Source organism: Somniosus microcephalus, chromosome 1 (genome assembly GCF_052327205.1).
Source record: "Somniosus microcephalus isolate GS21.2 chromosome 1, FLI_Smic_1.0, whole genome shotgun sequence".
Taxonomy (NCBI): Eukaryota; Metazoa; Chordata; class Chondrichthyes; order Squaliformes; family Somniosidae; genus Somniosus; species Somniosus microcephalus.
The window spans coordinates 85,583,920-85,600,601 of NC_140987.1; the positions used below are offsets into that span (position 1 = coordinate 85,583,920).

The following is a 16,682-nucleotide window of genomic DNA, read 5'->3' on the forward strand; positions in this document are numbered from 1 at the left end:
TACTTCAGTTACTGAAGTCTGAACTGAATCAAACTCATGTATGTGTTCATGATGAAGTGGTTCAATATCACGTCTTGGTTCATCTCTAGCAGAGATCATTTGATCTACATGAACACTTCGGATATTGTCACCAATTTCAACCAAATATCTCTTGGTTCCACCAACCCCTTGGTTCCTATATCCCACATGTGTGAACTCGACTTGCGAGTGGGACTGAGAACACAAACACACTCGTTTTGTTTGAAACTGCGTTCTTTCTGATTGGTGTCATAATAACATTTCTGAGTCAACTGTTTCTGTTCAACTCTTGAGGCCAAATTTGGTTGAACAAGACTCAATTGTGTTCTCAATCTCCTCTTCATCAAAAGTTCTGCTGGGGTATATCCAGTTCTGGTGTGCGGAGTAGTTCTGTACTTCAGCAAGAAATTTGCCAAATGTTGCTTCATGCTGAGTCCCAAACAACCCTGCAACACTTGCTTTTTGAGAGCTTCTTTTACTATTCTGACTGACCTTTCGGCTGCTCCGTTTGAAGCTGGATGATATGGTGGAACAAGAGTGTGTTTGATACTGTTCTATTTCATGAACTCTTGGCATAGAGCAGAATGGAACTGAGGGCCATTGTCAGAAACAAGCTCTTCAGGTAAGTCATGACATGTGAAGATAGACTTCAACTCATCTATGGTACGTTCAGTTGTAGTATTTGAACCCATGTGTTTCACTTCAATCTGCTTTGAGTGACTATCTACAAGTACTGTACCAGGAAATAATCATTTGCTTTCTCACAGAAGTCTACATGTACTCTCTGAAAAGGTCTACTTGGCCATGATCAGGGTTGTAGTAGAGTTTTGGGTGGTTTGTTTCTGCAATTTTGGCAAATGCTGCATTTGCTGACAAGTGATTCAAGATCACTGTCCAATCCAAGCTAGTAAACAAAACTTCTTGCAATTGATTTCATACTGACGATCCCTGAATGTTCAGTATGAAGTTTGGCCAGAATTCTATCTCTCACCATCACTCTGTTTCCCCACTTGTTACAACTTTGCTCATAAGACAATTCAGTACGACGGTTATGGAATGGTTTCAATTCTTTGTCCAGACACTGATCAGTCCATCCATTCAAGGTGTTTTCATACACTTTTTTCAATACTGAGTCCTTTTGAGTCTCATCTGCAATCTCAGTTGCATTCACGGGAAAGTGTTTGTCAACTGCACCTAGCATGAAAATTGCACCTTTACTCCCAGCACGTGAGTCTTCATGTGGCAACCTGGACAAGGCATCTGCAATTGCGTTCTGCTTTGAAGTGCGATATTCAATCATTTAGTCATATTGTGACAACAACACTGCCCAATGTTGCATTCTTGATGTGGCCGTTGCTTGGATGGCAGATTTGGGCCCCAATATTGCTAGGAATGGTTTGTGATCGGTTATCAGGATAAACTTTCTGCCGATCAGGAACTATTGAAATTTCTTGATTCCAAACACTGTGGCGAGTGCTTCCTTTTCAATTTGTGCGTAGTTTCTTTCGCTCTTTGTGAGGGTTCATGATCCGAACATGATTGGTTTCTCTTGGCTGTCATCCCATCCTCGTCGCCAAAAATGTAGTACTGTATATGTGGGTATCTGAAGGACAGAGACGATGAGTTGTTAGTCAAGGTGCTTGTTTACTAGGCCAGAGAGAACTGAGCATGCTCATACTAAACCATGTGACAAACCATGTGATAATACATTGCAATTATGCAGTTTTTCCAAATTCTTACGTTCAAAAATAAACACAAAACATATATTGCAGCTGAATTCTCAAAATGTTAAGTCGCCTTTTGTTACAATCTGAATGTTGTACTGTCAACTAGTCCCAACTGCACTGGGTATGTTTTATGCACATTTGAGTTTGCATATTGTTATAGCCAAAAAATATTTAATTTGTCTAATGTTATGCAAGTTTGCATTCCCGATTAACAAAACATCAAATAATGTTATACTGTACAGGAAACTTTGGTTTATCCGGAGGTTGTATGTCCGGAAACCGCGATCTAACGGCAGAAATCAGCAGCCGTTTTGGTTAGGTTTTTTTTCTTCTAGCATTTTTTTTTAACAGTCAGGCTCTGGAAAGCGTCTCTGTGGCTTAGCAACAGCTTCAGAGACGCTTCCAAGGTACGGGCCGAGTGTTTACAAGCTGTTGCTAAGCAACAGTGTTTGTTGTCAGATACGGAGATGAAAACCTCCGTATCCTTCAACATTAGCGCCGGTCTATCCGGAAGTTTTGAGAGATCGGCAGCAGCTCGGTCCCGTCGGTGCCGGATATCGCGAAGTTTCCTGTATTTCAACGAACAACAACAACTTTCATGGTGGAGATCAGATGAGACCCATCCTGGTCCCTTACTCAAGGTGCCTTGTATCAAATGGATCAAAAGTTGCTACACTCAGTCCACTTGGTACTCGACTGTTACAATAAAAAGTTACAATATCTAATTAAGCAACTGTCAACCCATAGGTGCAGAACTTCACTGGATAAACAACCTCACCAAACATTAAAACACTCCTCAAAGCAAGGCCCACAAACCCAACAGAAGTTATTTTTTTTACTGAGCCTCCCTCTGAGCGTTCAGTGGGCAAAGGCTGTAATCCAATCCCTAGTCTATTCTAATTCCCTTAAAGCTTACTGGGAAAAGGAACCTCTCTGTTTAGCTCAGTCGGTTTATACATAGGATTACGGCACAGAAACGGGGCAATTCTGCCCAACCAGTCCATGCCAGCGTTTATGCTCCACACGAGCCTCTTCCCGTCTTTCCTCAACTAAATCTATCCGCATAACCCTCTGTTCCCTTTTCCCTCATATGCTTAAATGCATCTATAGTGTTCGCTTCAACCACTGCCTGTGTGGTGAGTTCCACATTCTCACCACTCTCCCCATTCTCGCCACTCGTGTCAGCTATGGCTCAGTTGGTAGCACACTCGCCTCTGAGTCAGAAGGTTGTGGGTTCAAGTCTCACTCCAGGGACTTGAGCACGAAAAGCTAGGCTGACACTCCAGGGCAGTGCTGAGGGAGTGCTGCACTGTCAGAGGTGCCATCTTTCGGATGAGACGCTAAACCGAGACCCCTCATCTGATCTCAGGTGGGTGTAAAAGATCCCATGGCACTATTTCGAAGAAGAGCAAGGGAGTTATCCCTGGTGTCTTGGCCAATATTTATCCCTCAATCAGCATAACAAAAACAGATTATCTGGTCATGTTCACATTGCAGTGCGCAAATTGGCTGTCGTGTTTCCCACATTACAACAGTGACTCCACTTGAAAAGTACTACATTGGCTGTAAAGTGCTTTGAGACGTCCGGTGGTCGTGAAAGGTGCTATATAAATGCAAGTCTTTCTTTCTCTTTGGGTAAAGAAGTTTCATCTGAATTCCCTATTGGATTTCTTGGTGACTATCTTATATTGATGGCCTCTAGTTATGCTCTTCCCCACAAGTGGAAACATTCTCCCTCTATCCATTCTATCAAAACCTTTCATAATTTTAAAGACCGCTATTAGGTCAGCCCTCAGCCTTTTTTCAAGAGAAAAGAGACCCAGCCTGTTCATCCTTTCCTGATATGTATACCCTCGCATTTCTGGTATCATCCTTCTCTGCACCCTCTCCAGTGTCTCTATATCCTTTTTATAATATGGCAACCAGAACTGCACGCAGTACTCCAAGTGTGGTCTAACCAAGGTTCGACACAGGTTTAGCATAACTTCCCTACTTTTCAATTCTATTCCTCTAGAAATAAACCCTCGTGCTTGGTTTGCTTTTTTTAATGGCCTTGCTAATATGTGTCGCAACTTAGTGATCTGTGTATTTGTACTCGGAGATCCCTTTGCTCCTCTACCCCACCTGGACTCGCACCCTCCAAGTGATAAGTGACTTCCCTTTTCTTCCTACCAAAATGTAATACCTCATTTGTCTGTGTTGAACTTCATTTGCCAATTATATGCCCATTCTGCAAGTTTATTAATGTCCTCCTGTAACTTGTTGCAGTCCTCCTCAGTATTGACTATCTCCCCCCCCCCCCCCCCCAATTTGGTGTCATCCACAAATTTAGAAATTGTGTTTTTGATTCCTAAGTCTAAATCGTTACTATAAATTGTGAACAGCAGTGGACTGTTTTAGCACGCGCGCTCTCTCTCTCTCTCTCTCTCTCTCTCTCCGCCCCCCCCCCCCCTTGGTCAGTGTGTAGCTCTCTCTCGGTCAGTATGTAGCTCTCTCTCTCTCGGTCAGTGTGTAGCTCTCTCTCTCTCTCGGTCAGTGTGTAGCGCTCTCTTTCGGTCAGTGTGTAGCTCTCCCTCTCGGTCAGTGTGTAGCGCTCTCTCTCTCTCGGTCACTGTGTAGCTCTCTCTCTCTCTCTCGGTCAGTGTGTAGCTCTCTCTCTCTCTCTCTTTCGGTCAGTGTGTAGTGCTCTCTTTCGGTCAGTGTGTAGCTCTCCCTCTCGGTCAGTGTGTAGCGCTCTCTCTCTCTCGGTCACTGTGTAGCTCTCTCTCTCTCTCTCTCGGTCAGTGTGTAGCTCTCTCTCTCCCTCTCTCTCTCTCTCTCTCTTTCGGTCAGTGTGTAGCTCTCTCTCTCTCTCGGTCAGTGTGTAGCTCTCTCTCCCTCTCTCTCTCTCTCTTTCGGTCAGTGTATAGCTCTCTCTCTCTCTCTCTCTCTTCTCTCTCTCTCTCTCTCTCTCTCTCTCTCTCTCTCTGTCAGTGTATAGCTCCCTCTCTCCCCCTCCCCCTCTCGGTCAGTGTATAGCTCTCTCTCTCCCTCTCTCTCTCTCTCTCTCTTTCGGTCAGTGTATATCTCTCTCTCTCTCTCTCTCTCTCTCTCTCTCTCTCTCTCTCTGTCAGTGTATAGCTCCCTCTCTCCCCCTCCCCCTCTCGGTCAGTGTATAGCTCTCTCTCTCCCTCTCTCTCTCTCTCTCTCTCGGTCAGTGTGTATCTCTCTCTCTCTCTCTCTCTCTCTCTCTCTCTCTCTCTCTCTCTCTCTCTCTCCTCTCTCTCTCGGTCAGTGTGTAGCTCTCTCTCTCTCGGCCAGTGTATAGCTTGCTCTCTCTCGGTCAGTGTGTAGCGCTCTCAATTTTTTTCAATTCAACTCAATTCAAATGCTTTATTGGCATGAAAGTTTACAGGGAACCATATTGCCAAAGCTTACATAACAAAAAGTACAGTTTTCCAACATTCTGTAGGTGTCAAACAATTTTGACCTTCGTTGGGTACATACAATATTAGTTTAAACAATATTAATTTGAACATCGTTGGGTACATTCAGTATTAATTTTAAACAGTCCTCAGGTTGTGACATGTTGTTACATATTTGGCACCAAGGTATGGTCTGTCTCCTTCTCTCAGGACTAATCTTAATTTTGACAGGTCATCCAATTCTTTGAAATCAGGGGTTGTTTGGCTGAGCTTGTCAAATAATATGTTTCTTGTTGTGTTGAATTTTTCGCATTTTAGGAGGAAGTGCATCTCTGTCTCAACCTCGCTGGCCAGACATTGATCACATATTCTATTCTCTCTAGGCTGCCAGGATTTCTTGTATCTTCCTTTTTCAATTGCCAGTTGGTGGTCGCTTAGTCTGTACCTGGTGAGGGTCTGTCTCTGTTTTCTGTCTCTGATGGTCGAGAGATAGTCTGCCAGTTTATATTCTCTTTTTAGGGCCCGGTAACATTCTAATCTGCTTTGGCTTTTGGTTATTTTGTTCCAATGTTCCAGGTAGGTTTCTTTGCATTGTTTAATGATTTGGTTCACTCGGATTGGTGTTTGGACGGCAGTGTTGGTCTGGGACTGGTCAGGGTCCGGCTGAGTAGGAGTACTTAGTTTCAGTAGCAGCTGACTCAGGGGACTCTTTTCTGGGTTTAGCTCTTGGGTCTGGAAGGCTTTAAAATGAAGGGTGTCTGGGGAGCTAGATTTGAGGTGATTTAGGAAGTATAGTGCTCGTTTTTGGATGTTTATTATCAGTGGGTATCTGCCTAGTTCGGCTCTGCATGCATTTGTTGGTGTTTTCCTTTGGGTGCGAAGAATGCTTCGGCAAAATTCTGCATGTAGGGCTTCTATTGTGTGTTTTTCCCATTTAGTGTAGCTATGGTGATTGAGCGGGCCCCATACTTCACTACCGTACAGCGCAATGGGCAGGATTATGCTGTCAAATATTTTGAGCCAGATTTTGATTGGGACTTGGATGTTGTAGAATTTTCTTTTTATTGCATATAGGGCTCTTCGGGCTTTTTCTTTTAGTGCATTCACTGCTATGCTGAAGCTCCCTGATGCTGTAATGGTTAGACCAAGGTAAATGTAGCTCATAGTGTGTCCTATGATGGTATCATTGAGAGTAAACTGGTATTTGTTTTCCTGACACCTGGGCCTTTTTGGAAAAATCATGATGTTGGTTTTCTTTAGATTTACTGTTAGGGCCCAATTTTGGCAGTATTTGTCGAGTAGGTCTAATTGTTGCTGTAATCCCTGTTCTGTGGGAGACAGCAGAACCAGGTTGTCCGCATAGAACAGGGATTTCACTTCTCCATCCAGGAGACAGAGACCCGGTGACTCGCTTTGCTCCAGCATGTCTGCTAATTCATTTATGTATATGTTGAACAGGGTCAGGCTCAAATTGCAGCCCTGCCGGACGCCTCTCCTCTGGGTGAAGAAACCGGTGCGTTTGTCTCCAATTTTGACACCGCATTTATTTTTCAGATACATCGATTTAATAAGGTCATAGACTTTGCCCCCTATTCCACACTGAAGAAGTTTATAATAGAGCCCTTCGTGCCAGATAGAGTCAAAGGCTTTCTTGAAGTCAATGAAACAAGCGAATATTTTCCCATTTTTTGTTTGGTGTATATGTTTTTCAATGAGAGTGTGAAGGGTATAGATATGGTCGGTGGTGCGGTGTTTTGGAAGAAAGCCTATTTGATTTTTTCTAAGGATATTATGTTTGTTAAGAAAATCCAGTAATCTACTATTTAGAATACTGCAGAATAACTTCCCTAGACAACTGTTGACACAGATGCCGCGGTAGTTATTTGGGTCTGATTTGTTTCCACTTTTATATATGGGAGAGATGAGTCCTTGGCACCAGATATCGGGAAAACAGCCTGAACGTAATATGATGTTGAATAACTTGAGTACCGCACCCTGCATCTCCATATTGCTGAACTTGAGCATTTCATTTTTGATGTTGTCTGGACCACAGGCTTTCTTTAGGTGGAGAGATTTTGTTTTTGTGGCCAGTTCTTTCCATGTGATTGGGGAGTCTAGAGGGTTTTGGTTGTCTTTAATTGTTGCTTCTAATGTGTGGAGTTTTTCTGTGACATGATGTTGACTTGGGTTTGTTTCGTTTATTGGGATGTCTTTGTAGAGGTTTTCAAAATGTGTTCTCCAGATGTCGCCATCTTGGATTGGTAATGCTTGCAATTGTGTTGTACTCAGGTTATTCCACATATCCCAGAATTGATTTGGATTAATGGAGTTTTCAATTTCTTCGAGTATTTTGTGGGTATAATTTTGTGTTTTGTTCCTAATGGTGTGTTTATATCTTTTGAGGGTCAGTGTGTAGCGCGCTCTTTCGGTCAGTGTGTAGCTCTCCCTCTTGGTCAGTGTGTAGCGCTCTCTCTCTCGGTCACTGTGTAGCTCTCTCTCTCTCTCTCTCGGTCAGTGTATAGCTCTCTCTCTCTCTCTCTCTCTCTCTCTAGGTCAGTGTATAGCTCTCTCTCTCTCTCCCTCTCTCTCAATTCAATTCAATTCAATTCAAATCGCTTTATTGGCATGATAAGGTACATTTTATGTTGCCAAAGCATCAAAAAACATTTATGGTTGAACGCATAAACGCAGATCTATCCATACAGTGTATAAACAGATATATCCCTGAGTGTATAAATATACATTCGTATAATTTGTATATACTCTTTTCTTAGGTTTACTGGTTGTCCCTCTGTTTATGGCAAGCTGTAACATAGTGTGCCGCTATGGTTACACAGTTTCTCTGTTCCCCTAGTAGGTATGGGAGTTTTTGGTCGTCATTCAAATTTCTGAATTCAGGGCATATTTGTGAGAATTTTTGGTGGAACTTCTCCCTGATGCCCTGATATTTTCCACAAGCTGTGAGGAAGTGCATCTCTGTCTCCACCACTCCCTGACTCTCTCTCTCTCTCTCTCTCGGTCAGTGTGTAGCTCTCTCTCTCTCGGCCAGTGTATAGCTCTCTCTCTCTCTCTCTCTCTCTCTCAGTCAGTGTATAGCTCTCTCGGTCAGTGTGTAGCTCTCTCTCTCTCTCGGTCAGTGTGTAGCGCTCTCTTTCGGTCAGTGTGTAGCTCTCTCGGTCAGTGTGTAGCACTCTCTCTCTCGGTCACTGTGTAGCTCTCTCTCTCTCTCTCTCTCGGTCAGTGTGTAGCGCTCTCTCTCCCTCTCTCTCTCGGTCAGTGTGTAGCTCTCTCTCTCTCTTTCGGTCAGTGTATAGCTCTCTCCCTCTCGGTCAGTGTATAGCTCTCTCTCTCTCGGTCAGTGTATAGCTCTCTCCCTCTCTCTCGGTCAGTGTATAGCTCTCAATTCAATTCAATTCAATTTCAATTCAATTCAAATGCTTTATTGGCATGAAAGTTTACAGGGAACCATATTGCCAAAGCTTACATAACAAAAAGTACAGTTCTCTCTCTCTCGGTCAGTGTATAGCTCGCTCGCTCTCTCTCTCTGTCTCTCTCTCTCTCTCTCGGTCAGTGTTTAGCTCTCTCTCTCTCTCAATTCAATTCAATTCAATTCAATTCAAATGCTTTATTGGCATGAAAGTTTACAGGGAACCATATTGCCAAAGCTTACATAACAAAAAGTACAGTTTTCCAACATTCTGTAGGTGTCAAACAATTTTGACCTTCGTTGGGTACATACAATATTACTTTAAATAATAATTTAAACAGTCGTTGTACATCATTGGGTACATTCAGTATTAATTTTAAACAGTCCTCAGGTTGTGACATGTTGTTACATATTTGGCACCAAGGTATGGTCTGTCTCGTTCTCCCAGGACTAATCTTAATTTTGACAGGTCATCCAATTCCTTGAAATCTGGGGTTGTTTGGCTGAGCTTGTCAAATAATATGTTTCTTGATGTGTTGAATTTTTCGCATTTTAGGAGGAAATGCATCTCTGTCTCAACCTCGCCGGCCAGACATTCTTTTTATTGCATTTTGGGCTCTGTCCCTCTCATCAGTGTATAGTTCTCTCTCTCTCTCTCTCTCTCTCCCTCTCTCTCTCTCTCAGTCAGTGTATATCTCTCGCTCTCTCTCTCTCTCTCTCTCTCTCTCTCTCTCTCGGTCAGTGTATAGCTCCCTCTCTCTCTGTCTTTCTCTCAGTCAGTGTATAGCTCTCTCTCTCTCTCTCTCTCTCTCTCTCTCTCTCTCTCTCTCTCTCTCTCTCGCTCGGTCAGTGTATAGTTCTCTCTCTCTCCCTCTCTCTCTCTCTCTCTCTCAGTCAGTGTATATCTCTCGCTCTCTCTCTCTCTCTCTCTCTCTGTCAGTGTGTATTAACTTTTGTAGACAACTGGGGTGATCTTTTTTTTCCCCACACTTAGACACGACAAACACGTACCACTCTTTAACCTATCATAGAAAAAGATAAAACTTAACATGAAATCCTTATATATTTCGACCTGGAATATCCAAGGTCTACGCTCTTCAGTGCGAGAAGTGAAGAGTAGGACCCCAGAGTTCATAGAGGAAACTAAAGATCTAGATATTATCATTTTACAGGAAACTTGGTATAAAGGAAAAGGACACACCGGCTGTCCCCAAGGGTACACTGAGCTAGTGGTCCCCTCCAATAAATTACCAAGTGTAACCCAAGGCAGAGACTCCGGAGGCATACTGATCTGGTTTAAAACAGAACTTAAGAATTACATCAAATTTATAAAAAAGGGCGAAAACCATATGTGGCTCAAACTTGAGAGGGAGATTATCTCAAACACCCAAGATGTTTACATTTGCGCACTTTATATCCCTCCAATCGATTCCCCGTACTACAAAGAGGACACCTTCTCCAACATGGAGGGGGAAATTATCCAATACCAGGCCCAGGGGAACGTGTTGATCTGTGGGGACCTCAATTCAAGAACGGGCGAAGAACCAGACTTCACCAATAATCAGGGAAACAATTACGTATTCGGGAATAACCACTTTGACATCCCTTCCCTTCCATACAGGCATAACTGCGACAAGCAGTCAAATACCAACGGTAAACAGCTACTACAGCTCTGTCGAAACCTGGGTCTGTACATTGTCAATGGTAGGTTCATAGGAGACCTCCTAGGAAGATCGACCTACTGCTCACCTCTTGGCTGCAGCACAGTAGACTATATGATTACAGACTTGGACCCATCCTCTTTCAGAACATTCACAGTCAAACCACAAACAACACTGTCAGATCACAGCCAAATTACTATGTTTCTCAAAAAGACAGAAACAAACAACATAGAAACACAACCCAGTAAACTGTACAACACCAAAAAATCGTACAGATGGGCCAAAAATGACACGGAAAAATACCAGAAAACAATTAGCAATGCATCAACTCAAGCTCTCTTAGACACCTTTCTGGATAACATATACACTCACAATAAAGAAGGCGTAAACCAGGCAGTTAGTAAACTAAACAATATTTTTGATAATTTGGCAACAAATGCAAACTTGAAAGCTCGCAAGAACAAACCCAAAACAAAAAACTATGAAAAATGGTTTGACCATGATTGCCATAACATGAGGAAAAAACTTAGAAAACTATCAAACCAAAAACACAGACATCCAGAAAACGAGGAATTATGCCTTACTTATTGTCAGACGCTAACACAATACAGAAACACACTCAGGACCAAAAAAGAGCAATTTATTAAGAATACACTCAGCTCCATGGAGGAATCCATTGAGTCGAATTGTTTCTGGGACAACTTGAAAACACTACACAAAAAACAACACGACGATTTGGCCATTCAAAATGGGGACACATGGGTAAACCACTTTGAAAAATTATACCAGAAAAACACACTAAGACCAGAGCAACACCAAATACGCGAAAAGCTTGAAATGGCCATAAAAGATAACCAAAACCCGCTAGACGCCATAATAACAGAAAAAGAACTTCTTGAAAAACTCAAGGACCTGCGACCAGGAAAAGCTTGCGGGACAGACGGCATACTAAACGAGATGATTAAACACGCAGACGACAAACTGAAACTGGCTATCCTAAAACTCTTCAACTTCGTTCTGAGTGTCGGTTATTTCCCTGACATCTGGAACAAAGGACTCATAACACCCATATACAAAAGTGGGGACAAAATCGACCCAAACAACTATCGAGGCATCTGTGTAAACAGTAACCTGGGGAAGGTATTCTGTAGCATCATAAACAAAAGACTTATAAACTTCCTTGAAGAGCACAATGTCTTGAGTAAAAGCCAAATTGGATTCCTGCCAAACTATAGAACATCCGATCATATCTTCACCCTACAGACCCTAATTGACAAACACGTTCACCATAACAAAAGCAAAATCTACGCATGCTTTGTAGATTTCCAGAAGGCTTTCGACTCCATCTGGCATGACGGTTTATTCCTGAAACTTATCGAAAGCGGGGTAGGAGGGAAAACATATGATGTAATTAAATCAATGTATACAAACAATAAATGTGCAGTTAAAATTGGAGACAAACAAACAAAATACTTCCCACAGGGGCGGGGGGTGACGCAGGGCTTGCCAATCTCACCGACACTCTTTAATATTTACATTAATGGATTGGCAAAACTACTTGAACAATCTACAGCACCCGGCCTCACCCTATATGAATCCAAGGTTAAATTCCTCCTCTATGCCGACGACCTGGTTCTGCTGTCACCAACTAAGGAGGGTCTACAGCAGAACCTGGACCTGCTGGAGTCGTACTGCCAGACTTGGGCCCTGACAATAAATCCCCAAAAAACCAAAGTCCTTGTGTTCCAGCAAAGATCCAAACAACATGGACCCACAATAAATTTCACAGTAGGAACAACCAAAATTGAACAAACCACTCACTACACATACTTGGGCTTAAAAATCAGTTCTACGGGAAACTTCAAACTGGCTGTGAATGAACTGAAAGAGAAAGCAAGAAGGGCTTTCTATGCCATCAAAAAATCAATCCAAATAGAAATCCCAATTAGCATTTGGCTCAAAATTTTCAAATCAGTAATTGAACCAATTGCACTCTATGGCAGTGAGGTCTGGGGACCACTAACACAACAAGATTTTGCAAAATGGGACAAACACCCAATTGAGATCCTACATGCGGAATTCTGTAAAAGTATCCTCCGGACTCAAAGGAAAACAGTAAACAACGCCTGCAGGGCGGAACTAGGCCAATACCCATTAATAATCACTATCCAAAAAAGAGCCACCAAATTTTGGAATCACCTACAAATGAGCAACCCCCAATGCTATCACTACGACGCCCTGAAATGCCAAGAGCTGACCATAAAGAAGAATCCCCTCAGTCAACTAGTCCTGGGACTCAATAAAGTAACTAATAACAATACTAACAATAACCAGTCCCAGGACAGTGACAGGGTAACACAAAGAATTCGACCCAACACAATCGTCGCTAAGCAAAAGGAAAAATATCTGTCATATTGGGCAGAAACAACAAAAACCCAAAGCAAACTCAATTGCTACTTGGCCCTAAACAGACAATACAACATAGCTGATTACCTGACCATGGTAAAGGATAACAAACTGAGAAGAACCTTGACAAGGTACAGACTTAGCGAACATAGCCTAGCGATCGAAAAAGGCAGACACAGGCAGACCAGGCTGCCAAGAGAAGACAGGATATGCTCTCACTGCAGTCAGGGAGTAGTTGAGACAGAGATGCACTTCCTCACAGCCTGTGGAAAATATCAGGACATCAGAGAGAATTTCTACCAAAAATTCTCACAATATGCCCTGAATTCAGAAATCTGACTGACAACCAAAAACTCCCATTCCTACTGGGGGAGGAGAGAAGCTGTGTAACACTGGCGGCACACTATGTTACAGCTTGCCATGAACAGAGGGACAACCAGTAAACTAAGACAAGAGTATATATAAACAAGGCGAATGTATATTTATAAACTCAGGGATATACCTGTTTATACACTGTATGAATGGAACCGCGTTTATGTGTTCAACCATAAATGTATTTTGATGCTTTGGCAACATAAGATGTACCTTATGCCAATAAAGCGATTTGTATTGTATTGTGTAGTTCTCTCTCTCTCTCTCCCTCTCTCTCTCTCTCTCTCAGTCAGTGTATAGTTCTCTCTCTCTCTCTCCCTCTCTCGCTCCCTCTCTCTCTGTCAGTGTGTAGTTCTCTCTCTCTCTCCCTCTCTCTCTCTCTCAGTCAGTGTATAGTTCTCTCTCTCTCTCCCTCTCTCTCAGTCAGTGTATATCTCTCTCTCTCTCTCTCTCAGTGTATAGTTCTCTCTCGGTCAGTGTATAGTTTTCTCTCTCTCTCTCTCTCTCTCTCTCAGTCAGTGTATATCTCTCTCTCTCTCTCTCTCTCTCTCTCTCTCTCAGGGTGTAGCTCTCACAGTTGGTGTGTCACTCAGAATTCTGGATCTTTTGTCAACTCCATTAATAGATTCTGTGACAATCAAAGCCGTGAAGGTTGAAATTAAGATGAGAATGTTTTCCTATATTATCAATAAATAAAAGTGTGTGCACGATAATTTCAGATTATTTTTCTGTAGCTCTTAAATATTTCAATTATGGCTTAGTAAATATGAGTGTTTTTCTAATGATTACTTCTTTAATTCTAGGTGCCTATCCAACCTTCTGAGTGGCATAAATCAATTCTGCTGCCCCAGGCATGGCTGGGGTTTATGGGTAGAGCATACCAGGCAGCTCTGCAGGTAAATATACCAGTTAGAATTCTTGAGACTGCAGTGGATTCCTGCCCCATTCCAAAATTAAAAGTTCATAATTATGACCAGTAATTCTACACCTTAAATTTTACAAAATATTATAGCAGGTAAAATGTTTCTTCAGAGCGGTCCTTCAAACAATATCTCCATTAATTCAGCGTGGTGCTGTTCATCTTACAGTGTTTAGATGAAGCCCGATTAGACTTTAAAGCCACAGTCTGTAAGTTTCAGTGTTTCAAACACACGTGAAATGCACATGCTTTTTAGTGCTGCCTTTATACTCCAGGTACCTATTTTAAAGTTATCTGAGCTGGCAATACCCAGTTATAGTCCCACCTTTGCCAGCTTTGTACTGCTATCCAATTAGAGGAAGACAGAACATTGTGCATGTGCATGTGACAGCTGTGACTCAGTTGGTGGCACTCTCTCCTCTGAGTCAGAAGGTTGTGGGTTCAAGTCCCACTCCAGGGACTTTTGAGCACCTAAATCTAGGCTGACACTCCTAGTGCAGTACTGAGGGAGTGTCAGCCTAGATTTAGGTGCTCAAAAGTCCCTGGAGTGGACTGAGGGAGTGCTGCACTGTTAGAGGTGCTGTTTTTTGGATGAGACGTTAAACCGAGGTCCCGTCTGCTCTCTCAGGTGGACGTAAAAGATCCCATGGCACTATTTCAAAGAAGAGCAGGGGAGTTATCCCCGGTGTCCTGGTCAATATTCATCCCTCAACCAACATAACAAAAACAGATTACCTGGTCGTTATCACATTGCTGTTTGTGGGAGCTTGCTGTGTGCAAATTGGCTGCCGCGTTTTCTACATTACAACAGTGACTCCACTTCAAAAGTACTTCATTGGCTGTAAAGTGCTTTGAGATGTCCGGTGGTGGTGAAAACGCTATATAAATGCAAGTCTTTCTTTCTTAAACATATACGCAGTGCTCTGATAAACAACATTTTTAATGCTGCAAAAGTGACATTGTTAATGGTGCAAAAGAACCAAAGATCCTGTTGGCGCTATCTAACATGAGAAACTTAGCGTGGTCCAGTGGACCACCTGGGATTTTTGTAAAAGATCATGTTGCAGTGGTTGCATTTATCCTGTGGCTTGTGTGAAACCAAAGTAGAGACCACCCCCTGGAGGTTGTCATACTCCCAGTAGCCCAACCTGACGTGAGGCCCATTAGGCTTCTGTACTACGCATTCAGCGCTGAAATCAGTTTGTAGTAATGCAAAATCTGCAGTAAAAGTAACTTATAATACTGTGCAGGCTCTGATGGTATCTGCTACTAGAATTATTACCAGAAATGTTTGCGACTTGTTTATAATTCTGCTGGTTTCATTGCCCTGATCCTACTTTGAATATTGAAATTTTAATTGTCAACCCCTGGACCATTTCTGCTACAGAATTTGGTGCATGTTAGAATTACAGGAATAATTTTTACACATTGCATCAGTGTGACTGCAGACAGACTGTACCTCCAGGGTATTGTTTCAGTTAAGCACAGAATATGTGTTGAAACCTAATTTAAATGGATTTCTGGCATGATTTCTCCTTCAGTATTCTGAAGGAAATTACCCTGAATAGCATGACACAAATGCTACAGCCATTTTTCTCTTTATTGTAAAAACTTGAAGGGAAATTTCTTAAAAATGGATAAAGAAAGTATATATTCTTTTTCAGTTCAATTGACAAGTTTGAATATGATTGAAGACAAGGCAGGTGGTACTTCACCACAGAGTGGAGTATTGTGCGATAGGGTGATCAGGGCATGTGCACCATCTTTAAGTAGAATTTACTTGCAACGCAGAGCCCCTTCCTTTTCATTGTTTCCCAGAAGAAATGTGCAGTGGCAAACAGACGAGCTGAGGGAAGTTATTTTGCACCGTAGTAAAATATGTTTACATCACAAAGATAGACAGACATGCTTTGCCATTAAATAATTGAAGCCAAATTTAATCATAGAGAAGGGAGGATAGCATACAGGTCTTGGTATGATACCATATTTCAACAGTGGGAGATCTGACTGCATAACATACGAGATATGAAGTTACAAGTGACCAGGTGAATGATTTGTTTAAATCTGGTATCAGACTGAGATCTGTGTCGTATTCTATTTATACGCTGTTGTAATTTGAGCAGGAAAGTCACTATAAATGAAGAAAAAAATTTACATATATTGAGGACCACCTTGCTAATTATGTACTACAGCCTGAAGAGAATTACTGTAATCATGCTTGATGACTTATTTGGCAATTATGGGATGTGGACATTTCAGAGGCTGTGGTATACTTTTATATAACATTTCAAAGTGTTTAACTTTATTTAAGTGTTTCTCTGTAGGGTTGTCTTTGTAGTTCAATTAGTATTTTCTCTTCCGTTTCCTGAGATTAGCCTCTTGAGAGTGGCAGGAGCAGTCTGAAAATCATCACGTGGTGTTGTTCACAGCAGTCAAAAGTAGTTCTGTGAAAATGCAGTGTTAGACTAGTCTGCAGGCTGTAGCCATTGTATAATTAAGTAACTATTCATTGCACCGAATGTTCTCTAGTTACTTTATTTTTGCTTGCTTTGTTTATTTTACTGCTTTGATTTCATTTAGATGAGTTGGGGGAAAAAACTTCAGGATAATGTAGTTTAGAGCTAATACTGCTTTTCTGATCCTACTGTTTGTCTAATTCAATGCATGGATTCTCTCCTTCATATTCACCCTCTGCTCCACAAAGGGCTTGCTTAATTTCCACTGGCACTATGTATTTGCACGGCACTC

General features: G+C 42.1%; 1 protein-coding gene across 2 annotated transcripts in view; it reads left to right on the forward strand.

Annotated features, from left to right (window-relative positions):
• Positions 1 to 16,682, forward strand: part of focad (focadhesin) — a 308,585-nt gene that overhangs the window by 178,361 nt on the left and 113,542 nt on the right. For both annotated transcript variants that reach the window (XM_085984003.1, XM_085984000.1), the window contains exon 22: positions 13,819 to 13,911. In XM_085984003.1, the coding sequence (XP_085840129.1) occupies positions 13,819 to 13,911 (93 nt within the window). The remainder of the gene's footprint in view (positions 1 to 13,818; positions 13,912 to 16,682) is intronic.